Raw genomic sequence first — 27,221 nt, 5'->3', positions numbered from 1 at the left:
TTAAGAAGAACATCAATTCATATAACTGGAAAAAATAAATGTTTTAGTCCAACTGAAATTGAGATTGAATAGAACTGAACTGAACTTTTTTTTGTTATCCTCACATTTCAATTGGAAATAACATTACGATCACTAAGGTTGTTATTAAATTAAATTTGCATCTTTAATTCAACACATATTTTGCACATGCTGTTTGCTCAGCACCATCCCAGGTATCATTCTAGGTACCACGTGGACTATGAAAAATAGTAACAAACATTGCTTTCCCTAAAGAAGAGCTGGTAGATAAAATACAAGAGCCCCAGTTAAATTTGAATTTCAGATAAACAAGAAAAACTTTTTTAGTATAAGTAGATCCCATATATTGTATGGGACATACTTAGACTAAAAAGTTATTCATTACTTATCTGAAATTCAAATTAATATCTATTTTCACTTTCTACATCTGCCAACCCTTAGTGCCACCAGTCTAAGGGAGGGTAACTTTACAGTATAATACTAATTTGTCCTATGACATCTCCAACTTTAATTAATGGCATCTATCTTTCTTAAGGAATAATTAAGATGCCTGTAGTAAGAATGCAAAGCTCACACCTGTAATCCCAGCACTTTGGGAGGCTGAGGCAGGCGGATCACGAGGTCAGGAAATCGAGACCATCCTGGCCAACACAGTGAAACCCTGTCTCTGTAAAGACAGAAACTAGCTGGGTGTGGTGGCGCACGCCTGTAGTCCCAGCTACTCAGGAGGCTGGGGCAGAAGAATCACTTGAAGCCGGGAGGCAGAGGTTGCAGTGAGCCAAGATCGTGCCACTGCACTCCAGCCTGGGTGACAGAGTGAGACTCCATCTCAAAAAAAAAAAAAAAAAGGCAAAGAGAAGGAAATATGCAGTGTTCTATTTGCTTCCTACCCAGAATAGGATCTAAAGAATCTAATCCTGGCTTCAACATGATAATGAAAGCCATCTAAATCTTTATCTCCCCATGTATCCTTCAAAAACAACATAAAGATAAAACAAGGAGAAACTATGAAATTTTTTATCATAACTAGCAAAAAGGGAACACAACAACCTCAAATTACACATAAGCAGGAGAAAAATACTCAAATCCAGCAGAACCTGCTCTTGAGATCACTCCAGAGTAGAAAGTCAGATAGAGACAGCAGAAAAGCAAAAAGGAAGCAGAAGCCCAGTAATGGTGAGACACAAATAGAATCATCTTACAGAGAAAACTCCGCCTCAGTAGGGAAATATGGTGAACAGATCTGAGAAGAGCTCAGAGTGCAAAGGAGCAGTGATGGAAATTATAGAAAGGCACCAGTTCTGGGAGTGAAGGAGCAAATTAGAAGTGGAACCCCTTGAAGACTTGATGGACAAAGAGACAAGAAAGTGATGAAAATCACTTTATCTCAGGAGTATGAGACTAGCCTGGGCAACATGGCTAAACCATGTTGTATTTTTTTGTGTCTACAAAAAATAGAAGCTGAGGTGGGAGAATCACTTGAACTCAGGAGGTCAAGGCTGCAGTGAGCCATAATCACGCCACTGCACTCCAGCCTCGGCAAGAGTGAGACCCAGTCTCAAAAAAAAGAAAGTGATGAAAAGCAGAAGTCATATTAAAGCAACGGAGAATCACTAAATCAGAAGGCCATCTACCCTCCTCTCACTCCCTCCAAGTACACTGACAAAATCAAATGATTCTTACTGTATCAAAATAGTATTGTTCTTTTGAACTAGGAGACTTAATAAGTCATTCAAATTCCCACCTCTTTCTACACAGAATTGCTACTAATGATCTAAGAAAATAAAACATCTCAAAATGAATGGAGACTAGTAGATAAATATCCACCTCATGTTCTGTAACAATGAAGTATAAAAAGAGAATCAAAATATTGCAGTTGATTAAAATTCTACTCAAAAATTTGCAACAGCACAAAAATGAAACACATCTGAACCTAAGTGAAACACACTGAAATAGTGAAACAGTGAAACACATTGAAGATATGGAAAAATGGCTCAAAGAAATATTTTTAAAATATATGGACAGAACAAAAACCAGAAAGATGTAAAACCAGAGTCAATTAAACCCTGGAAATAAACTGAACACTAAATTATATTAGAAATAAAAACTAATTACAAGGTGTCCAAGAGAGAAGTGATTCAACTGAAAATATCAGGAACATTGAGGAAAGGCATAAATATGGGAAAGAGAACAAAAAGCAACATAGAAGACAAAAGTATTCAAGAAAAAGTAACTAATGAAGAAAACTGGCCAATAAGACCTAATATGCTTGTCCCTGTGTCTAATTTTTAACAGGACACTTTAAGAAAAAAAATCTCCTGGACCTCCACACCATAAATAAATAAATAAATAAATAAATAAATAAATAAATAAATAAATAAATGGTTATCTGCAGGGGAAAAAACTATCAGTGAAGGTATCATTCAAATATCAAGCCTCTAGAAAACATCTTATACAATTAAGAAACCAGGGTATACTGCACTTACAAGTCATTTCTAGGTAATCTAGCAGATGCGTTTCATCCAATCAAGATGGCAAAAGAACTGATGACGCACAAAACACATTTATTTGCAAATCTAAGATAAAAGCAAAGGAGGGAACCAGGTGCAAGAAGAGTAAGGAAACATATGTCATGTGTTTGGACAAAATAGAAACAAAGAACTTAAAACAGAAGGAGAAAAGAGACAGAAACAGTAAAATAGGATAAGCTAATGAATTGTTCCATAGGTAGACTCAACGGATCTGATTTAAAGCTGACAAACCAAATATAGATTAAGTGAAGGAAAGAGGAATGAAGGTCATATAAAGGTTACATTTAATAATCACTAAAATAATAATACAACTTTCCCCATAACCAAAATAAGTTATTTCAAAAGAACAAGGAATGGGCCACATATAAAACATAATAACACAATATAAACTATATATATGTACATAAAATCTAAAACAATATGACAGATGAGACTAAACGTATTGGTCATATTTATAAATGTAAATGAGCTTAAAAATCTCTATTAAATAAAAATACATTTAAATTGTCTCACAAAGCAAAATCTAACACCTAAAATAGAGTACTTCCAATGCCTAAGAATAAAGAGTTGGGGCAAAGCAGGGTTGTGATTCTGGTGTCAGATAAAACACACAGAGATACCATTTCTCACCCATCAAACAAGCCAAAAGTAGCCTTGGAAAGATGGGAGACTTGTCCTCTAGAAAAATACTTCTTAAAAGAAACGGGTGTGGTGGTGTGCTCCTAGCCACTTGGGAGGCTCTAGTCACAGCCACTTGGAGCCTAAGGTGGGAGGATCCCTTGAGCCCAGGAATCTGAGGCAGCAGTGAGCTACGATTGTGCCACTGCACTCCAGCCTGAGTGACAAAGCAAGACCCTGACTCTTAAAAAGAAAAATTTCAAAAATTGACAACAGAGCCGGGTGAGGGGAAGAAGGCATCCAAACATGGTTGATGAGAATGTAAACTATCCTAGCCCTTAATGAGGGAGACTGAGCAATATCTAATAATGCTATATCACCTTCTACCTTCGGAATGAGCAATCTACTGCCAGGAACTTATCCTGAAAATACACCTATAAAAACAACCACAAGGTTATTCAGTTTGGAGTATTTGTTGAAGCATATGGAGACAAACTACCTGCACGCTCATTGGTAGCTAGTTAAATAAATTATGGTAACTCTACCAGAACACCACTGCAAAAAAGGATAAAGATCTCTATGAACTAATACATAGTGATTTCCAAGAATAGAATAAGTGATAAAAGCAAAATGTAAAGAAGTGTGTATATAGTGTTCTATGTATTTTACTTTGAACCATATGTTTTACATAGTTTAACATAAAATTAAGTAAATAATAAAATTAAAAATATAAAGATGAGGGACAGAGCTCTAAAACTGAACAGAACAGAAGCAAATTAACCTAACTATATATCAAATTAGTGACATAGTCATAGAAAAAAAAATTTATTCAAGCAACTTTGGAACCAAAGAGTCTGACTCTAAGGACTTTGTCCTTAGAATATATTCCTCAGGGAATATATTTTTTAGAGACAAGTAAGAACTTGTCTCTAAAAAAATAAATAAATAAAAGAGAGATGGAATAAATAATGGCAATGTATGACCCTTTGTTCTGGAATCAAAAGGGATAATCTATTAAAAAAACCTTGCGGACAACTGAATATGGACAGTAATTTCGACAAAATCACCATTAACTTTCTTAGAAGTGAGGGTGGTCCTTTTGTTACATAGAAGAATGTTGTTCTTAGCAGACGCAATCTGCAATATTTTGGACTGTATCCCTGAGGAATATATTCTAAGGACAAAGAGAAATCTTAAATTGCACATAAGTTTGTGGTTGGTAGTAGCAGTGGTTTGGTAATTCCAACAGTATTTTGCATGTACTGTAGTAAATTTATGGATATGGTTAACAACTATGATTCTCACTGTGAAAGGAAGGGAAAGAAATCTGAAATTTGTCAGGAAAAGGAAGAACCTGTGGTATGGAATTGCATTTGGAGGTACCACTATAACCTCCAGATATATCTTCTTAGCTCTGTCGGCTGAAAAAGGACATTAGAACCAAGGACACCCTTCTCACCGATACCTTGATTTTTAGACACCATTCCTAAACAAGATAAACCACCTATTTGAGAAATAGCTATCTGTAGGTCTGGAGCAGAGAAGATACAAGGTGAACATTCTGTTGTGCTATAAAGGAAGAAGTACTGAAAAACTGATGGGAACTTCTGAAAAGGACACAGGAGTCAACTTGAAAGGTCCCCCACTCATCGAACTAGGGCCAATTTCAGAACCAAAAAAGAAAGTCAGTAATGTCAGTAATGAATCATTACTGTTGGATGGAATCCATGAGTTAATAATGATATTTTTAAAAAACAGTAGAGTAAAGAAGGGATTCCAGAATTAGAAAACCAACACCTTGCAAGCACTGATGTAATGATTTATTTAGGTAGGGGTCATCAATAAATGCTCAAATCCTAGGGAAAAATTAACAGGGAATCAGATATGCACATGCTGTAAAATATCATCCCTCAGATATCCTGTTAATTACAAAGACAAACTGTATCTTTACAATAGAGGAATCTAGCAGGTGTCACCTCAATCCACCAAGCGAACAAAGTTAACATTATACCACCTGACAGGAAGCCGTGAAAAGGATGCAGTCTTACCCTAGGTAGCTTTTGTGCTAAAAATATTTAACCCCTCAACTACTCCTGAAAAAAAAAAAAAAAAATCAAATAAATCCAAAGTGAGATTTGTTTTACAAACCATAAGCCTGACCTCATCAAAATCATCAACATGAAAGACCACGTACTACCCTCCCCACTTTCCCATTCCTCCAGTAAGGCAGAGGAGCTCTTCTAGATTAGTAGTTAAAAGAGATGGCACAAGCTGGACATGGTGTTTCATACCTATAACCCCAGCACTTTCAGAGGCCAAGACAGGAGGATCACTTGAGGCCAGGAGTTTGAGACGAACCTGTGGAACATGAAACTCTGCTCTACAAAAAATAAAAATAAAAAAATAGCCAGCTGTGGTGGTGCACACCTGCAGCTCTAGCTATTCCGGAGGACTGCTTGAGCTCAGGAGTTTTTTGCTGCAGTGAGTCGTGATCATACCACTGTACTCCCGCCTGGGTGACAGAGTGAGAACTTGTCTCTAAAAAAATAAATAAATAAAAGACAGAGAGATGGAATAAATAATGGCAATGTACGACCCTTTGTTCTGGAATCAAAAGGGATAACCTATTTAAAAAAAACATTATGACAACTGAATATGGACAGTAATTTTGATAAAATCATCATTAACTTTCTTAGAAGTGAGGGTGGTACTTTGGTTATATAGGAGAATGTTGTTCTTAGGAGACGCAATCTGCAATATTTTGGATTGTGTTTTCACAATGTCTGGAACTTACGTTCAGAGTTCAGAGAAAACATTCTATGTATGTATAGAGACAGAAAAGAATATTAACTTTTTGGTAAATCCAGGTGAATGGAAGGTATTAATATGTGTTCATTATACTACTCTTTCAACTTGTTTGTACTTTTCAAATTTATTAAAACAAACTATTGAAAGGAAAAAAACCATCACAGACACTATTTTATTTTTATTTCTTTGAGACAGGGTCTTGCTCTGTTGCCCAGGCTGGAGTGCAGACGCACAATCACAGCTCACTGAAACCTCAACTTCCCAGGTTCAAGTGATACTCCCACCTCAGTCTGCCAGCTGTCTCTTCTTGAAAGCTGTCAAGTGAGGGATTTTCATCAAGAGCTGCCTTTAAGATTGAACACATGTGATAAGGATGCCTGCCCATGTCCCAGGATTTCTACTGGGGTGGGATGACCTCTTTTCCCTAGCCTCGCAGTCCTCTCCAGATTCTTGCTATCTCTTACATGCTACTCTCCCTCTAAATCACTTTGTCCCAAAGGCATCCAACAAGGTACTCACGGCTTAGTAGTCAGAAAACAAGAACAGACATCAGAAACAGGTAAGGGGAGATGGAAGGGAGAGTGTGCACCCGTGAGAATTTTTCTTGGCATACCAAGGCAAAGGCTCTCACTTTTTTCCTATTACACTTGAACTGAGTACTCCTGACAGTTACCTTGCAACGATGTGCAGAAGACTTGTTTGAGAATCCAGCAATGGCAGAGATCAGGGCTATACTGAGTGGCGGAAAGAACTGAGTTCCTGGAGCCCTGCTTTACCTCTGAGATCAAGTGAGGCACGCCAGAGTTCAAGAAGCCAATAAATTCCCTCCTTCTTTCACTTTTTTCCCTTCCACCAGTTTGGATCTCAATGGACACAATGTTTTGCTGTAAAAATGTACCCTCTGGACAAACTGAAAAATAGATCAGGGAAACAAATACTGCCTATTTACATCTCTTCTGTCAATTCACACAGTATATTAGGATAATAAAGTCTATGAGAATTCCCACAGTAAATAAATCTTACGTTTGTTCATATCAGTATGATTTACATTTGGAGATGCCTATTAAGAATCCTTAGAAGTGGTCTTCCAAGGGAGGCCATTTTTGCAGTAATTGTGTGAAACTTGTTCATTTGCATGCAAAGAAATCCTCTCCTGTTTCACATAATTTTGACATATGACATATGTCTGTTCTCACATTAGGTACCTGAGGCCCATGTAATCAAACTAAAGATCCTAACAAGGTTGAAATGCTTGAGTATGCTTGCAAGGGTCTCACGGTGCTTCACACATGCCTGCACTGCACTATTTAGATATTACATAAAGTTAGCTATTTCCCAGTGTGACTATGACCTGCTAGTGAGCAGGGTATATAACCTTTTCATACTTGTTATCCCTAGCAGGTTGAATTACACCTGATACATAGGAGAAATTCAATAAATGTTGCTGAATGATTAAAATCAGCACCAATTTACTTTTCTTCTATGGGAATTACATGTCTTGTTTCTTTCCTTCATTTTCCCTTCTGTTACACATTAAATTAATGCCTTTATTGAGCAGCCTGTAGTAACTCCCAGTTCTTAGTCCTGGGAGGATAGAACGAATTCAATGCTCATTAGTGTGTACAACTAGTTTAAATGATTTGTTCACTGCACATTCCCTTTCGCTTGTCCAGAATGAATCAGGTTTGATTATTACGGATCTCTTTAATCTTTCATTTTCTTGGACAAAATTCTACAAATGAGAAATGTTTCCAGCCCTGCTTCACCTCATCTTTCAGACTAATAAAGAATGGCAAGTTTAACACACTCCTTTCTAAAACAGGCACATTAAGGGAAATAATTACACGCCATTGTGCAAGACCTAGTAGAGTTAATGTCATCCCTTCAAGATAGAATATTTATTTCCAGGGCATCAGGTTGCTGGAACAGATGGTTTTGCTACCTTCCACTTACTATTGCCTGTGCAAGCTAGAGTAATGCATATCGTTGTAATATTTTCTAACCTTCCAATGACAGTAGAAAGAGCATAAACTAAACTATGTTGGTAAAAAAAAAAAAAGCTATGATGGTACAGCAGACTTGAAATCATGTAATAAATAACAAAGATTTTTTTCTGGAGGACTAAAGATAGCTCAACTTGAGAAGATTCTGGGCAGCATGAGAGTCATTTCAAAATACTTGCAGAGAGAGAAATATTTCAATTAATTTTGAACAAATAACTTGATCACATGACATGTGTGGGATACATTTTTAAAGATAAAAAGAACTATATAAAATTTAAATTATTGGCAGCTATCACATCACTGATGGTAGTTCTGTCATTCTAAGAGAACGTTGTATATAGCGTGAGATAAAATCAAAGAGTAATTATATTGGTGACACTGAGAACAGAATTTTCAACATGGGGAAAAGATGCAGATATAAAATTGGTGAGAGTAAAACTGAATGGGTTTTACATTGAAAATATCTGTATAAACTCATGAGCTATTTTATGAGTAAAAAAAATTGCTCAACTCTGCTCACTGAAAACTCCTAAATATTAATCCAACAGTAATGAGAATCGCAACCCTCCTATTGTGGTCTCTAAATATGAGTTTCAAAAAGAAAGGAACAAAAGGTCTCAGAGAAAAGGTTGATTCCAGGCCTGGAACACAAAATATACAAGATAATGATGGAAGTATTTATTATGCCCGAAAAAGAATGTACTGGGGTCACATTAAAGGACCTAGAAGTCAACTTGAATAGGCTCTCTCTAGCCAAAGATGGGGCAATTCAAGCAAGAATAGGTTTACAACTTCAATGAAATAAAACACATCAAATATGTTTAAGTTCATGAATTTGTAATGAAACTAGGAAAACATCTCATTGGTGCCCTTTAGTGAACACTAGGGAAATAGCCCCTGATACAGAAAATGAAAGAACTGAGGATTAATCTCACCTTTCCTACAAAAACTGTATCTCACTGTGACAAATAATTGATGAGAAGTTTCTCTGTATAAAAGTATTCTAGCCAGTAAATGAAGAAGAAATCACAGAACGAGTATCATTATCTGGCAAACCTCAATGAACACTCATAAGGATCTAGGTGATGGCAGCTGCTAATATCACAGGGAGGGACAAGCAGACATTTTGTACCTACAGATGGAAATGCACACCATCACTGGGAAGCAGTCTTCCCTCACCTTCTCAAAAATAAAATTAAACTTGAATTTGAGCCTTTTGGTCTTACTACCTACCAATTTATTGATATCAGGGATAGAACTTGCAAAATGACCCCATGAGATTGCAGCCAGCAAAATCCAGATCACGCGAAGCCTGAAATAACCTAGATTCTTCAACCAAAAATTTTCAGAGGAGAAAAAAATGGAGAGGAGTCTGTAAAATTAAGGAGATTTAAGAGACATACCATCCTTCACCCACTTTTTGATGGGGTTGTTTGTTTCCTGTAAATCTAAGTTATTTGTAGATTCTGGATATTAGCCCTTTGTCAGATGGGCAGATTGCAAAAATTTTCTCCCATTCTGTAGGTTGCCTGTTCACTCTGATGATAGTTTCTTTTGCTGTGCAGAAGCTCTTTAGTTTAATTAGATCCCATTAGTCAATTTTGGCTTTTGTTGCCATTGCTTTTGGTGTTTTAGTCATGAAGTCTTTACCCATGCCTATGTCCTGAATGGTATTGCCCGGGTTTTCTTCTAGAGATTTTATGGTTTTAGGTCTGGGAGTTGAACAATGAGAACACACGGACACAGGGAGGGGAACACCACACACCGAGGCCTGTCGGGGACTGGAGGGCTGGGGGAGGAATATACCTAATTAGGAGATATACCTAATGTAGGTGATGGGTTGATGGGTGCAGCAAACCACCATGGCACGGGTATACCTATGTAACAAACCTGCATGTTCTGCACATGTATCTCAGAAGTGAAAGTATAATAAATAAATAAATAAATAAATAAATAAATAAATAAATAAGAGACATATCCTTAATCAATCACAATGTATAAGCCTTATTTGGAGCCTGACTCAAAAACAAATGACACAGAAAAATTTTAAGATAGGGAAATTTGAAAACTGGCTGGATATTTGATAATATAAATAAATAAATTTTTTACATGATAGTAATATGGTTTTATGAAAAGTAGTTCCTATCTTAAAGAGATAGATACTAGGCTATTTAGTGATGAATGAGGTATGCTATTTGTTTTAAGATAATCAGAGTAACGGGGGCAATAAATGAAAGAATACTGGCCTTGAGTTGATAATTATTGAAGTTGGTAATGGAGATGTGGATGTTCATGATATATTAGTCTCCTGACTTTTGCTTTTAAATTTTCCAAAAGATTTCTATAATATTTACAGTGAAAGCATGTAAACTTGATCAAATATGTAATCCCCAGCCTGGAATTTAGACCAAGTGTCGTTAAGTTTCTGATAAAGTACAAGGAAGTGTTTTTGAGTGGAATCACCCATTACAGAAAGATCCATCTGAGTATATTTCTAGTTATGGAAAACATACTAGATTGGTATTGAGCATGAGCTGAGGGCTTCAATTATGATTTAGACCCATTCTAATTTGGTGATCTGTGAGCCCTTTTTCAGTATCTTCTTAAAGACCACCTGATTCAAAGTAAGCACTAATTGCAAAAACATGCACAGTGTTTGTTTTTGTGTGCTTGTGTAAATGCACAAATGTTAAGTGGAAGGGCCTGGGACACAGAGCACAGTAATGAAAGAAACGTCAGAATTAGCATTTAAAACATTTCAGCAGACCAGGAATGAGCTGAAAAAAAAAAAATTATGTGGGCCTGCTATGCTTAACTTACTGTGACTGAGAATACTGCAGAATTTCTAGGAGTTCTCTAAAAGATAAAAATGATTTCTCTCTCACTAGGTAACACACCCAAAGACCAAGTTGTAAAGGCACTAATTTAATTAAGTTTCAGGACACCATGCAATGAGACTATTAGAAGAACATAGCCTTGTGCTACCTGACCATAGTTTGTTTGACTTTGCTTCAGACACACTAATTTTGAATGTCTGGATCAGAACTTCTATACTAGTAGGCTTTTTATAAGGGTCAAATTCAATTCACCAGGAAACTAAAAGAGAAAAAAATGTAGAACAAAAGCTAGACTTCTTCCAAATAGTCATTTAAGATTATTCTTTAACTCTTGTACCAAATATTTGAATAGACACTATCCAGACAAACTGACTTTTCTTTAGCATAAAGAAATTAGGTTTCTCATCAGGCTTTTCCTCTTTTTACTCATGGAAACAATAAGTGGTGAATGCATTTTTGACTGTCCACATCATCTACCATCAAAAAATAACACCTCTGCATTCTGAACCCAATTTCAATTCCAACCTATGCAATTAAGCAATCAAATTCTGTTTCTGGAATTAATAGTTTTCTTCTGCAGGTCTCCCTGTAATTTCACTTCATCTGCTGTGGAGAAGCTCTTTCAGCTTGAATCATCTGCATTTTGGACTATCTACCACCAGTCTACAATCTCAACCGTAGGCTGAGGCAGCCTACCAAGGATCTCCTTACACTGGAGAAATTGTAAAAATCATATTTATGTGCATGAGAATTCTACTTGAAGATGGTTAATCCTTTCTCCCTAGGCGATTTAGGCATTTTTCTTCTTTCCAATTCTTTTCATCACTGGATTGCTAAAAATCATTCCTTTTACTCCATTAATTTCCTAGCCAAGTCCACTGCCAACCAAAATTAAGAAGAAGAAGGATTCCAGATGCCTCTATCTCAGATAATGTTAGAACTTGAATCTCAACACAGGACATCTGAAGGCATAATCACCTTTCAGAAATAGCCAAATTTACTTCTGTGAATTTGTAAATGAAGAAATCTAAATGACCGGCTCTCTCCTCACGTAATATCCACAGACATTTATTGAGCACTTACTAAAAGACCCCTAGTTATTGGCAGAGAGATAGGTTACAGTAAGCCAGAAAAATGTGCCTTGATCACTACAACTAATCTCAATACTGAGTGAAAAGTAAATGAGCAATGAGGTATCAGAGCAGCTGTTTGATAAAAGAACTTGAATCAACATGTTCAGGACGACAACCACAGATTAACACAGGTCAAGAGTCAATCCTATCTGCTCTCCAAAAGAGAATGAGTTACTAATTAAAGAAAAATCTTAGCTAAGATCTTGATTAAAAAAAAAACAACTTTGTTTCTGTTAACAGAACCATCATGGTAGAGAGGGGCCCAGAGGGCAAGACTACTCATGTATTTTTTACTCTTTGAAAGCAAAGCTGAGAAAATAAATTACCAGTACGAAATAAGTTGTATCTTGTGCAAGGAAATTCTTAAAAGGTTGTAATAATTTGCACTCGCAGAAATAGATGTTATCAAAATGATTTTTCTAAGTGGACCATTAATTATTGGCGTCTTCTGGAAGCACTTTGAGTAGTTACTTATAGGTTAATTTAACATTCTTTTTGTTGTTGTTGTTGTTTTGTTTTTTGAGACGGAGTCTCGCTCTGTCGCCCAGGCTGGAGTGCAGTGGTGCTATCTCGGCTCACTGCAAACTCCGCCTCCCGGGTTCACGCCATTCTCCTGCCTCAGCCTCCCGAGTAGCTGGGACTACAGGTGCCCACCACCATGCCCAGCTAATTTCTTGTATTTTTAGTAGAGACGGGGTTTCACTATGTTAGCCAGGATGGTCTCGATCTCCTGACCTCGTGATCTGCCTGCCTCGGCCTCCCAAAGTGCTGGGATTACAGGTGTGAGTCACCGCGTCCTGCCAATTTAACATTCTTAATATAGCCACTTCCATCACAACCATCATGTGGGACAATGAAATCGCAGTTATCATAATTATCATAACTTAATTAACAAGTACCCAATTATAGTTCTGCCAAGTCCCAGTAGGCCAGCATCAACTGATTAGGCAAAAGGATAAAAATTACCCAAATCCCTACCCATAAAATGCTCCCCTTAAGCTTCATTAAAGAAGGCAACATGGTCATCGCATTTACTATTTTATCCTTGGCATCAGGAATAATATAGGTTCTTGGAAAAAATATATCTTTGCCAAATATAAATGAATGAATAAATAAATGCATCAATAAAAGTCTTCTTCATAGGAACTTTGATTCAGTTGGGATTCCCTAAGCTGTAGAACAAATACAGACCACACCTGAGATACAAGTTTGCTTTTTCTTGGAATTATTAATTACGAAAATTTTTATTTTGTGTTATTGATTGAATGAATACAAAGTTGGTTGTTGTTTTTTTTTTTTTAAGGAGGTGCTATTATTCCAGCTCAGTCATTCACATGTTTGGCTCCCTAAATAGCCTTGGCCCAGTATCTGGAAGTCTCACAGGTCTAAACTCATCAAGGAAATGAGAGATTTTCAAAATGCCATAGTAGAAATAGATCTTCACAACCTACCACAGAAAATTATGATTACTACCCACAATGAAATAAATACTGGGTAGAAAACAAATGATAAAGAAATATTATGAAATATTATTGACTTTTTCTTCCTATTGAAGTCATCATTATTGGGAAGAGAACAAGATCAGAGAGGGGTGTGAGTGTGTGTGTGTGTATGAATGAATCCTGTTAAAAGTATTGTCATCATTTGCAACTATTAACAGATTGGACCTCCATCTAGCCCACAGACCTAAGTGAAATAAATAGTCCTCTGTGACTAGAAGCCAAGTAGGAAAGTTGTAAATGCACAGATATGAGGGTCAAATCACAAGAATACCTCAGGAACACAACACCCAACTCAAGATATCAGAAAAAGCACTCCCAGATAAAATCACAAAGACATAACTTCTTCCAAAACATACCAAAAAAAAAAAAATCATAAAATACCCATTTCTCCTTTTACTGGCAGTTTATTGCAGTTAAAGTAAACTAGAAATATAGTAGAGTATAAACATTAGCACAAATAATGTTTTATTTATTAATGCTTTATTAATCCATTCTTTCACTCAGCACATATTTATAGAGGCCTATTATATACCAGGAACTATGTGAGTCACTAAGGTTTCCATGATGATTTTTACGGTTTCTTCCTCCATAGAATGTATCTAATGGGAAAGATAGTTATCACATGATCACACACAGAGATGGAAAATTATAACTGCATTAAATACACAAAAAGAGGTGTGCATGGTGACATAGCAAATGGAGTGGGTGACCTGGCTACTCAAGATTATGGGAATCTCAAGGGAGCACTGGAATTAACCCAGCAGAGGGACACGGGAGAAGCATCCAGGCAGAGACCATGTGTGTAGATCTGTGAAGGGAAGGAATTGGGTATGTTCTATGAAGAAAAATAAGGCCTACGGGCTGAAAGCAGAAAGTGAAGTAGAAAGTATTGCAAGATGTTTGAAGAGGTGAGCAGAGAACAAATCACGTGAGGCCTTAAAGGCAATGGCATGGATTTGGGTTTTTATTCTTAAAACAGTGGGAAGTCTTTTCAGAAGTGTTAAGCAAAGGGAAGTGACTAAACGGGGAGGTGTTTTCTTTGGTTGGTTGGTTTGGGGTTTTAATAATCACTCTGGCTACTGTATGAGGAATAGACCAGAAGAGTTCAGAAGTAGAAACTGGGAGGTGGGGGCGGGTGTGGTGGCTCACATCTGTAATCCCAGCACTTTGGGAGGCTGAGGCGGGCAGATCACAAGGTCAGGAGATCGAGACCATGCTGGTTAACATGGTGAAACCTCATCTCTACTAAAAATATAAAAAATTAGCCGGGTGTGGTGGCACGTGCCTGTAGTCCCTGCTACTTGAGAGGCTGAGGCAGGAGAATTGCATGAACCTGGGAGATGGAGGTTGCAGTGAGCTGAGATTGTGCCACTGCATTCTAGCCTGGGCAACAGAGTAAGACTCCACTTCAAAAAAAAAAAAAGAAAGAAAAAAGAAAGAAAGAGAGAGAAAAGAGAAAAAAAGAAACTGGGAGGTGGATAACTAGCTGTTGTAGTAGTCCAGTTAAGAGACGATGGCTTAGACTAAAAGGCGGTGGTGGGGAAGGGAAGATGGCAACTGACTCAAGAGGTAAAACAGCTTTGACTTGGTGGTGGATTGGCTTTAAGGGTAGAGTCAAGGATGACATCCAGGCTTCTCTCTACTCACTAAGAGCAGAAACAGTGGAAGCAGGTAAATCTGGGGGGTAAGATCATGAATTTGGTTTGGAAAAGTGCAGAGGAGTTGACATAGCAGACCTGAGACTGGTGGCCTTTGAAAGTCCTGTGTGCAAGGTTGGGCTGGTTGGCATCTGGGAACTTGGGTTTCAGGAGGGTTCCTGCCATTCCCCAATTAGAACTGCTCACTGCACTTAAACTGTTTATACAAATGATACGGTTTATTGTGAACGCCTGCTTTTCTTCTGTGAATGTGGAATTTTGGTATATGGTGGGCAAGGGATGCCTATGAGACCATCTCCTAATACTGGGCACTGAGTCTCTAATGAGCTTCCCTGGTAGACAGCATTTCACATGTGTGGTCACAATCCAGTGCTTGAGGAACTAAGTGCTTTCTGTGTGATCTACTAAAGTAAGTCTCTTGGAAGCTTGATCCTGGTTTCCTCCAGACTTCGCCCCATGTGCTTTTTCTTTCTGCTGATTGTGCTTTGTACCCTTCTTAGGAGGTAAATCATAGCCATGAGTATGACTACATGATGAGTCATGTAAGTCTTCCTAGTGATTTACCAAATTTGTAGGTGGTCTTGGGATCTCCAAAACAAGGCACATATTGACTTTGAATTAGTAATGTCATGAAAGCACGGTATACATCTCCTGGGGTAGCTCTTGGCTGGAGATCAAGACATGGGCCCACTGATGGTATGTGATCTCTCTAGGCTCAATATGCAGTACAACTAGCCATGTAGAACTAGATGTTCAAGCAGGAATGATCTTAAGAAAGTATCTAGTCCAGATTCCTCAGTTTTTCAAATGAACTAAGGTTGAGAGAGGTTAATACCTTTCTAGAGGTCACAGACCAGTACAACAAAACTACATCTCAACTCTTACGAGTTCCTACCAGTTCATTACTTATTGCCTAGCTGGCATCTGTCCTTTCTCAGGAGGTCTCCTGCTTGCATCAGAATGTGCCACATTGTTGCAGATGTCTACCATGTTGCATTTGCAATTAAAACAGCTAAATAGGGTGTCTTAAAAGGACAATTTCCAAGCTGCCAGGACAATAATGCCACAAACTCCACCAGATTTTATGAGTCAAATGACAGTATAAATCATTACAAAAATGTGTGCCAACCACAGAGACAGTGATGTCTCCAACTCATGGAGTACTGAACACCATCCAGTTGGCTGACAAAAAGCCATGGGGCTTAAAATCATTTTTCACAATTACTATCCTAGCTAGTTCATAGCTCTTGGCAGATATGCCCCACATGCATAACCAAACTCAGCTGATTTTCACTCTGCTGATCGACAAATATGAATTTTTTCCCCCTCAGAAAAACCACCCAGAGAGTGTTCATGAAATCTGAGGTAGTGCATCAAAAATGAATCCATTTATTATAGTCTGCCTTTAAATAATGCATATTAAATAGGCCACCCAATATTCATCACAAAAAGTTCTACTGTGCTAACTAGGATGATGAGTCAGGAGTACCAGACATGAATTACCAGAGTCTGAGAATCAAACAGAAACACTTCTGAGTCCTGTGAGGCAGAAAAAAAAATTGTGTGTGTGTGTGTGTGTGTGTGTGTGTGTGTGTGTGTGTATTTAAAGTTATTTACTACGGGCTTCTCCAAAATCATTATTGGCTAACAGTTAAACTTGAAATACCATAAATGCGACATCAATTTCCTTAAGCAATGAAATATTTACATAACTAAAGGAATAAAAGATCTTTTCTATGACACTCACATTTTCAGCCAAGTGTCATTTCTAAGTTGTCATCTTGGGACTATGCAATAGCCCAACTGTTGAATTCCATGTATGAATGTGTATTTTACGTTGATTTCAAAAACACACATCTATTGTAAATTGAATAAGCCCTCCCACAAAGAGAAGCCTCCCACCAACAAAGGAGAACCCTCACAATGTATTTCAAATTCAGTGCAAGTAGACTCTGCAGAGGATGAAGAGATGCTACTAAAATAGAGATCACAAAGGACTTCAATCATATAGATGATATTCCATTCCTTAGTTTGGGGGTGGGTGGACAGCCATTTCAATATTTATTTATTTGTGATTTTTAGAGATGGGGTCTTGCTCTGTCTCCCAGGTCATAGCATAATGGTGCAATCATAGCTCACTGGAGCCTCGACCTCCTAGACTCAAGTGATCTTCCTGCCTCAGCCTCCCAAGTAGCAGGAAGTACAGGTACATGCCACCATGCTTAGCTTATTTTTTAATTATTATTTTACTTTTTTTTTTAGAGAGGGGATCTCACTCTGTTGCCTAGGCTGTCTTGAATATTCTAAATATTTTATAATTTTAAAAATATTTAACTCCCTGAACTTTCTCAATTGGTAGTCCCAGATTCTTGGGGAAGAGTCTTACTTTACCTTGCTCTCTCTAGAGTCAAACTGAGTTTTCTTTAGTCGTGAAAATATGGCTCATTGTATCAGCTAGGTACCTTAAAACCAATTCTATTACACTGAGTTCCCAAAGATGTGGCCAAATCCTCATGACCTTTCCTATCAGATATCCTTTGTCTCTGGAGAAGCTTGAAAGAATATATAAGCCAAGGGTATTTTCAATCAGTGAAGGTAAAGTGAAAATATCTTCTCATATTAAAGCTGCCAGCTTTCCAAATAGAAAATTGTGTCAGTAAGAGGAAGGTATAAGATCAAGAAAAAGTTAAATGGACCAAGTATGCTTTAAAATGCCCCATAATTTTAAAAAGCTTTTCTTTCTCCATCTGATAACTGGGAGGCTGTGCTCACACAAACTTGGGTTTAAAATACGGTAGGAAAGTGGTGTCTCAAAGGGGTTTTGAGACCCCAGCATCAGTATCCATTGGAAACTTGCTAGAAATACAAAATTCCCAGATTCTGTGCTGGGGGTTGGAGGGTAGGCAAGTTTTAAGAAGGCCTCCAGGTGATTCTAATGCCTGTCCTTTATGGAGCATGATGTAGAATTATGTTACAAGTAAATGACTGAGTTTGAACACCAGGGTCAGTCCCTGGTAAATGGTGTGACTTTGGGCAGGTGACTTAACTTTGCTTTCATTTCCTCATCTATAACATGAAGATAATAACTGTAGTTATTAACTCACTGGAACACTGGCGATAAGATAATACACCTGAAAAAGTGGCAAAATGCTTGACACACACTAAGCGTTCTCTACCATGGAAATGACACAGGTTTGCTTTTATTACAGAGTTTGCTCATCTATTTATTCAATCAGAATTTATTGAGCATTTACCACATACTATACGTTAGAATCACCTGGGGAATTCTGATGACATCCCACTGCCTTAGCCCCACTCCACACCAAAACCTAAAGGAAGGCCCAAGCTTGGATTTGTTTAACAGTTCTGCAGGAGCTTCTAATGGAAGAAACAAATCTGCAAGCAAAAATTACGGGCCAATGTCCAGGCAGCAGAGGCTAGATGTACGCACAAGACCCCGGAGAAACTTTTAGCAGGGAGTTGCTTGCCCAGTCAAGTTTTCTTTGATGCTTATAGATTCCTCACCTGCTTCATTAATCTTAGGAGGCACAAACCATGTTTTCCTAAACTCTCAGCGCTTAGCACCATGTCTAACAAATAATAGATACAGGAGAAGTTTGTCAATGCAACAAGAAGTGAGTTGAATTTCTAGGATTAACCCTCCAACTCCTAGAAATCTCAACACAGTATGTCAGGGTAGAGCAGTAATTATACAGCTATCATATCCATAACAAACTCATAAAAGCACTTTTCCCTGAATATGTTGCCCAAGCCTCAAGGCTAGACATAATGATTTTGCACACCAGTTTCCAAGGGGAGGAGCGACATGGGAAAAACTTTTAAGTTAATTAAAAGAGACACTCAGGCACACTTCATGCCATTCTTTAATCTCCATTCTCCTGTGATAAATATTGAATGACAGAAACAGGTCCAGGCTAACGAGCTGGAGGCAGGACCTACGGAAGTCAGAAACACTGCAGTAGCTCCAGGGCTCAGGAAAAGGAAGGATATCAGCACCTTACCTGCGTTGTGTCAGTGATGTGCTGCCAAACAGTACTCCAAAGAATGCCCACTGGACATGGGCTCTCACCCTTCTTTGACTAATTTAAATAAAAGGTAAAAAGGAACTACCATGTATTGCAATTAAGAAGCCAGAGAATAATAACAATTATGATTGACTGAGGGTTTTCTGGTGTCAGGTACTGTGTTAAAGCCTTCTCATTAAAATTTCATTTAATTGTGGTAGCCGGCCTCCAAGATGGCTCCCAGCACTCCTTACCTCCTAGTACATCACCCATACATATTCCCTGTTACACTGAATCAGCCTTGACTCCTATGACCAATAGAAAACTACAGAAATAAGGGTCTGTGACTTCTGAGGTTAGATGTCATAAAAGACATCACCACTTCCAACATGACCTCTTGGATCACCTGCCTGGGAAGCCAGTACCATGTCAAGTGGACACTCACATAGCCCTGTGGTGAGGCCCACATAGAGAGGAACCCATGTGCCAGCCTTGTGACTGGGCCACCTTGAAGCCTATCTTCCCACTCTCACCAAGACTTTGAGTCTTCCAGCTGAAGCCCCAGACACCCCAGAACAGAGGGAAGTCATTGTCCCTGGGCTCTATCTGAATTCCTGACCCTCAGAATCCATGAGATAATTGTTTTGTTTTTTTTAATTTGAGAGGGGGTCTCATTCTGTCACCCAGGCTGGAGTGCAGTGGTGCAATCATGGCTCACTGCAACCTCTGCCTCCCAGGCTCAAGGCATCTTCCCATCTCAGCCTCCCAGGTAGCTGGGACCACAGGAGCATGCCACCTCGCCCAGCTAAATTTTGTATTTCTGGTACAGATGGGGCTTCATCGTGTTGCCCAGGCTGGGAGATAATTGTTTGAGAAACTAAGTTCTAACAAAACTAAGTTTGATTATGCAGCAAAACACCACTCATACATAAGAGCTAGACACTTTTATGTTACTGTTGAAGAGAGTTGGACCAATTCAATCATGGAGATTCTAAGTGAAGCAATGGGGATGGGCATCCAGCTTTGCAGATCTGAGAGTCTTGCCTCTCATTCTGTCCTAACAGAGAAGCATATGGTATGGAACCTGCTTCCCATCCCTTTTATTAAGGGAAAGTAATCATTTAACAGGAATCTGTAACGCACTTTGGTTGTCCTCAAGACACTTTGTTCATCCTACAGGGGACCCACCATTCTGTCGTGTGTTTCAGTCATTTCTCTCTGGATAGATCAGAGGCTTTCTCACAGCACCCGTAAATAGCAGAAGGGTGGAGACAAGATGCAGTGCTAATCCCGTGGACTCTGCTCTGCATCAACCTGCCTGCCTTGGCATCTCCACCACGTTCAGGCTTGGTGATCTTAGGTAAGTTAACTAAATTTCATAAGCCTCACAGATTTCTCATTTTAAAATTAGGGCCAATTTTAACACATGCATTTGTTCCAGGTGCATTAGAAAAGCATTCATGGGCAGGCACAGCGGCTCACACATGTAATCCCGATACTTTGGAGGCCAAGTGGGAGGATCATTTGAGCCCAGGAGTTCAAGACCAGTCTGAGCAATACAGTGAGACCGTGTCTCTAGAAAAAGTTTAAAAGTTAACCAAGCATGGTGGCATGCACCTGTGGTCCCAGCTATTTAGAAGGCTAAGGTGGAAGGATCACTTGAGTCTAGGAGGTCAAGATCAGCCTGGGCAACATGGTGAAACCCCTCTTCTACAAAAACTACAGAAATTAACCAAGCATGGTAGTGTGCACCTGTTGTCCCAGTTATTTGGGAGGCAGAGATGTGAGGATTGCTTGAGCTCAGGAGGTCAAGGCTGCAGTGAGCCGAGACCACATCACTGTACTGCAGCCTGACACAGCGAGACTCTCTCGAAAAAGAAAACAAAACAACCAAAGACCTCATAAAGACTTAGCACATTGCCTGGCGCATAGTAAGTGCTCAATAAATGTTACCTATTTGTAATATTATCATCAAATATGTATTGTAAAACATCCAACATGTTAAATGGCCAATCAAAAGCTCTTCTCTCAGTCTTTCCTCATGTCAGAAAGACATGAAATAATAGTGGTTCTTCAGAGTGACAAGATCTCACTATGCAGGCACTGAAACCTTCAGCCACCAGGCTAGCCAAAGGGCTAAAGCCTTGGTCATGGCTCCTGCTAGAGTCCAGTCTGCCCTGCTGGGGTGATGAGAGGATCGGGGAAAGCTGCCAGATAGTTCTATTGTCCAGTGGATCATGCATAGACAGCAATTTGGCTCTTTCCTACGAGAACAAGCAAACAGGGTCTCTCACAACCTGGTCTTACAAACAGGGGTGTAGAGGCAGCTTTGCTTCCTCCTATATCTTAATCCCATTACATTCTTATCGTTTTGTCAGTGCAGACAAAGCTCCTCAGCTCCTGCCAGTGCTCCCTCCAATGCCTTCCCTTGGGGTTCACTCTCTGCGGGTGTGGGGGCTAATAAGCTGCCACCTATCCTACTGTCCCTCAGGGGATTCCCACCGAAATGATGCTTAGATTCCCATCTTTCCTTGAACTTAGCTTTAAGATTCCTCCTTTTTTCCCCTTAAACATGAGAAAGATTTCTGTGTAAAATTCTGTTTGGGGTCCGGAATATTTCCATAACCTTTCATTTCTGGGTAAGACCAAGAAAAGGGAAATTAAGAGAAATACTAGCCACATTCACCCATCTCAAAATAAGCACAAATTCCCAGCCTTACAAGGTGCTGGGTTAGGTTTCTGGGGAGATATAAAAAGGGATCAAGATGCAGAACTTGCCATCAAGTGACCCCCAAGTCCAACGGGGAAGGTTAAAAAACAATATGAATAACTACAGTGTAAAGTGCCATGATGGATGCCATGAGCAGCAGGGAGAGGGTCCAAGAGACGAGAGGAGGGAAAATGATAAAAGACAGGGACACAGGGAAGGTCTTCCAGAGCAGCCTCAGGTGTGGGCTCTGAGGACAGGGGATCCTGCCCCAGGGAGGTGGGGAAGGGCAGTGAACGTACTCCAGGCAGAAGGAATGGGAGGCAGGGAGCCAGGAAAGCATGAGGCAGCTATGGAAACGCTATGGATTCATGTCCTTCTTTCAGTTTGGAGACATTTTGTAAAAAAGCAAGAACAGGAATACAAAAACTAAAACAGGAATACAACAGCTAAAGTAGTATAGTGAATAATATGCTGGCACAGTTTAGCAATAAAAACTTTCAAGACAGAAAAAAGTAAAGGGTGATTTACACATTATAGAGCAAATTGGTGACATGTGGATTTCATGAGTAAGAGTACGTAACATATTCAAATTCATTTCTCAGTGATCACGACCTAAAATCCCTAAGAGATTAGAGATGTATGTTTTCAAAGGAGGCCATGCCAAGTGAACTGGTGGATTACTCTTCCCAACATGTTAAGCAAGTTTCCTTCACTGAAAAATCTTTTGCTTGAACCATGAACTACCAAATCGAACACTTTCCAGTGATTTCTTTTCCCGGTCTACTTTTACAAAATTATTACCTAAAGTGAGAGGATATATATTAGATGACATAAGTTTGGGGTCTGTTACTTACCAGCAGAGTCATTTCAATGATGTTCAAGAACCAGTATGTATTAGCCAGACTAGTTTCAAGGTGGAGTAAATATGTATCGGAGGTGAACATGACTATTGATAGGTCTAAGGGTGTGTGCGTCTTTGCATATTTTTCTATCCTCTGGCCCAAACTTAGAAAGCTACTGCACAAAGTAAGCTCTCAAACAGAATTTCTGTGAATCGGAGCCCCCTTCTTTTTCTCTTTATTATAATCAACAAATTAAGTTAGAAAGAAAATCCAGACAGCATCATAGGCCATTAACCAATCTCAAATGGTGGGTATTAAGACAGGAAATAATCCCTGGTCAGTATTTCTGTGTCCTCCCAAGTCCAGTAGATTCTCCGCATATAATACAAAACTGGATGACATGGCCCTAGGCCAGGCTTCCTTAGCAAGCTTACCATATACCACATGCTGGGCCACTTGGGATCATTGAAATAGGTAGACTGGGCACGACTGAAGTCATAATCCCTCTTTGTCCGCTTTTTTACCACTTGCTGTTGGATCCACTCCACCTGCCAAGAAGGACATTTGGTGAGTATTCATGTTCCATCAGGGTTAGCACAACATAAATGACAGTCTGAGGCATTTCCATCTTAAGTCAATGCTATTTAAGTCACAGGTTTCATTGTGGCAACTAAAATCTCTGAGTCTAAGTGCTCAGAGATTCCTTAGAAACCCAGGGTTTTTTGTGTTTGTTTGTTTAATGAAAGTAGGGATTTTAGTTTTTTATGTATAGATTATTTATATCTCTCAACAACAAGCTAATCTTTTAGCTTTCTCAGAAATCCTATTTACTTCCAATTTATTAAAAATTGGTAATGTTAACTTTTAAGGTAATTTTTCATCCTTACTTTATGCTAAGGGCTAGTCAACTTTTTCTATAAAGGTCCAAAAAATAAATATTTTAGGCTTTGCAGGTCACATGGTCTCTGATGCACTCACTCATTTTGCCATTGCAGCAATGTAGATGATATATAAATGAATGGGTGTGGATGTGTTCCAAAAAAACTTTATATACAAAACCAGGCTGGATTTTGTTCCACATGCCACAGTTTATAATTCCTGACCTAAAGTATGCATCAATTTTTTAAAACTTTCTGGGAGCAAAATGCTCCAGGATCACAATTTTTTAAAAATGGCTTTCTACAACACCATGCAGTAGAAAAGCCCTATTTGGAGAATAAGAAAAACCAAATCCCTAGTCCTATCTCTGGCACAAAATTGGAGAAGCCACTCAATTTCCTGAGCCATAGGCTCCCTATGCTCTAAAATTCAAACATGCCCTATTTGAGAAAAGTCTCAATATTTAGTTATAAACTTGTTTAAACAAAGTAACCAGAAACCTTGAGTCTAATGCAGAATTTATAACCTAGTGGTAGGGGTATGTATGGGAACACTTTCTTTAAAACAGATTATCCTCATGGCAACACAAAAATAAGCATGTTGCAGTTTTAGTGGGATGTCTCAAATACAGAATCAGCCCTGGTGGCGTTCTTCAATTTGTGCCTAAACGCTCCTTTGTTTGATTTCTTCTGGTGATAGCTCATTTAGTCACAATGCTCTGGAATGTTCTGTTCCACCATTTTTCCCTCCTCTCTGCAAAGGAATTAAAAAATGAGTGGGGAGGAAGCGGGCTTTGTAGTCCACTGCTGTAATTCCATATCCAGCCATTCAGTGAACATTTTAAAACCTCCCTCACCTACTCAATTAAAAGATTACCGGAGAAGAAGGGATCCTAAGGCATCCTTCTCAATCAAAGTAGAGCAGCAATGATGGGTGTGCATGTACATTTTCTATTTCCAGGAAACATTTTAACCTCTTCATTTCAAAAAATCTAAGGAATGCAGTTCATTCACTCATTCATTCATTCAACAAACAAGTGCTAGGTACTGTGTTAGAAATATGAAGATGAGTAAGAATTGGTTTTAACTTTGAAGGACTTACACTTTATCAAGGAAATGTAACAAGTATTACACAATTCTCCACTTCATAAAAATATCTTTACCTCCATGAATGACATCTGACACAGGCCCTATCACTGTATCACTTAGACTATTTATGATGATTTTGACTGTGCAACTTGTAATCCTTATATGACTATCTGTAAGTCTTATTCCAATAAAGTTAACAAGTTCATATTTGCATGCTTGGTAAAAGAAGGCTGCTTAGACAACTCTTTTCAAAACGAATCCTATATTGGCAGTGGCCTTTCCTAATGAAGCAATCATAAATTCCACACTGCCAACCTATGAATGTACATAAACCAGAAAGTATCATGCCTCCCCCAGTGTGGACTCATTAAAGAGACTGCTAGAGATCAGGAAAGTCTATCCTGGGGTGGGAGTGGATAACTGTTCCTTAGAAAGACACTATAAATATTCACTTCTCCCTGTGCACACATTCAAACAGACAAATGAAATAAGTATGTGAGAAAACCAAGTGACAGCCATTTTCCTAGATGAACTATAGGTACTAAAATAGAACAGAATATCTTACCCAACAGCATCCCTTCTGTAATTTTACCAAACAAAAATGCTTAGTTACAGGACTTAGTGGCTAGAAGGTGATACAGCAGCTTGGCATCTAGATTTGACTACAAGTCACTCTGTCTGATCACAGGGCTGCAATACTCAAGAAAAGTTCAGTGGGTTTTTTTTAGTGTCAAATACCATGTATTTTGCCTTGGTGCCTTATGGGTATGTGTATATAGCCCTGTATTTTTTGGAAAGTGGGAAAAGCACCTCTTGGATCGGAAGGTTTCTATGACTGGAAAGACCATATTTATATTTTAAGCTATTATCCATATGTCTATCCTTGAGCTCTTTAAGGAAAAAGCCAGAGGTAATGCATTACACAGATTTTATTTCTTGCCAAGAAGCCTCATGCAAAGAAAAGATACTTAAAAATTCATTTTCATAAAACTATGGTCAGCCTAGGAGAAGGGAATTATTGTGTGTTTTGCCTCACTGGCTTAACTTCTGAAAGTTCTATTTCCAATACATTAAGGAACTACAGTTAATCCAGAGTGTAAAAGCTACAGGACCTTTGAAATCGTCAGTCTATCCTTTGTTAATTTAAACATACATGTGCCACATGATTTCAGGGACACTCCCTCCCTCTACTCACAGTACTCTCTTCCTTTGGACCTTGGTCCAAGTAAAGATTGTGCGTTTGCTGCTTAAGAACCTTTGTCTAAAGATGTTCTCCTTTATAAGATCCAAAACACATTAATTGACAATTATGGGAAGCCCGGCCTCATAATCTCAGCTGAACTTGTATCTCATTATTTTGGAATTTACCAGCTTTCTGATACTACACATGGGGAAAGCAACAGGAGGAGAAAAAATGTGATCATATGAATATAAATCATGTAAGTTATTACGTAAATATAAACGGGAAACAGATTATGCTGTTGCTTTAAAAATGCATCCTGCAGTGATAGGGAATCAGCCCTTTAGATATTAAAAAGTATTATGCTAATAATTAAAACACATACTAGTAGCAAATGTCTACAGATATACCAATGTAATAGCATAGAAAGTCAAGAAATTGACTCAAAACATGTAAGAATACAGTATATGATAATGGGATTACTCTAAATAAGTAGGGAAAAAAATTACTTCATAGATGTTCTGGAACACGTTGGTTGGAACCACCACCAACTGGAAAAAAAAAAAATAAAGCTGAAGGCATTTCTGACGTCTTAGATCAGAATCAATTTCAAATGAATCAAATATTTAAATGTAGAGGTACTATAAGAAATATGAGAGATGTTTAAAACTAATCTCAGAGTGGAAGATTGTATCTAAGTATAACACAAACCAAAAAGATGATTTAGAAACACTGACTAATTTAACTACATAAAAATAATGTGAATGACATGGCCAAAAAAAACTCACAAAACATCACAGGGAAGGTAAAAGACAAACTGGGCAAAAGCGTATAGCTCCTACCATGAACAAAAGACTATCCCCCTAATATAGAGAGAGTTTCAACAAATAATAAGAGAACGATTCAACAGGAAAAGCAGCAAAAGACATGGGTAGAGAAACCTCTGGAAAGGTAAATCAGGTTCTTACATAAAATACACTTAGCCTCATGCATAGCAAGTAAAACCAAACTGAGATACCACTTTTCACCTTTCAGATACAAACAATCTAAAGGTTGATAACATACTGTTAGTGGCGGAATGGGAAAAGGTTCGTTGTCACATAATGGTGAGGGGAATGGAAACGTGTACAACTCTGGAGGATAATTAAACAATTCCTTTAAAAAGGATGAAAGAAGTAATTCTATTTTTAGGAGTTTAGCCTACCTATGTACACATGTGAATGTGCGAGGTTATTTACTAAAATACTGCCAGTAAGAACCAAAAACTGTTAGCAACCTAAACATGTATCAATAGAGATTAATATAATAAATGATAACATATCTGTATGATAGAGTAAAGTACAACCATAAAAGACAATGAAATGGTCTTCATGTACTGACAGAGAATCA

General features: G+C 38.4%; 1 protein-coding gene across 3 annotated transcripts in view; it reads right to left on the bottom strand.

Annotated features, from left to right (window-relative positions):
- PCSK5 (proprotein convertase subtilisin/kexin type 5) overlaps positions 1-27,221 on the bottom strand; it is a 475,536-nt gene that overhangs the window by 355,711 nt on the left and 92,604 nt on the right. For all 3 annotated transcript variants that reach the window (XM_023213308.1, XM_031934085.1, XM_023213309.2), the window contains exon 3: positions 23,120-23,233. In XM_023213308.1, coding sequence (XP_023069076.1) covers positions 23,120-23,233 — 114 coding nt within the window. The remainder of the gene's footprint in view (positions 1-23,119; positions 23,234-27,221) is intronic.

This window comes from Piliocolobus tephrosceles, chromosome 14 (assembly GCF_002776525.5).
Source record: "Piliocolobus tephrosceles isolate RC106 chromosome 14, ASM277652v3, whole genome shotgun sequence".
In the NCBI taxonomy this organism is placed as follows: domain Eukaryota; kingdom Metazoa; phylum Chordata; class Mammalia; order Primates; family Cercopithecidae; genus Piliocolobus; species Piliocolobus tephrosceles.
Note: the sequence above shows the minus strand (reverse complement) of the source record. Positions and strands in the feature narration are given on the sequence as shown.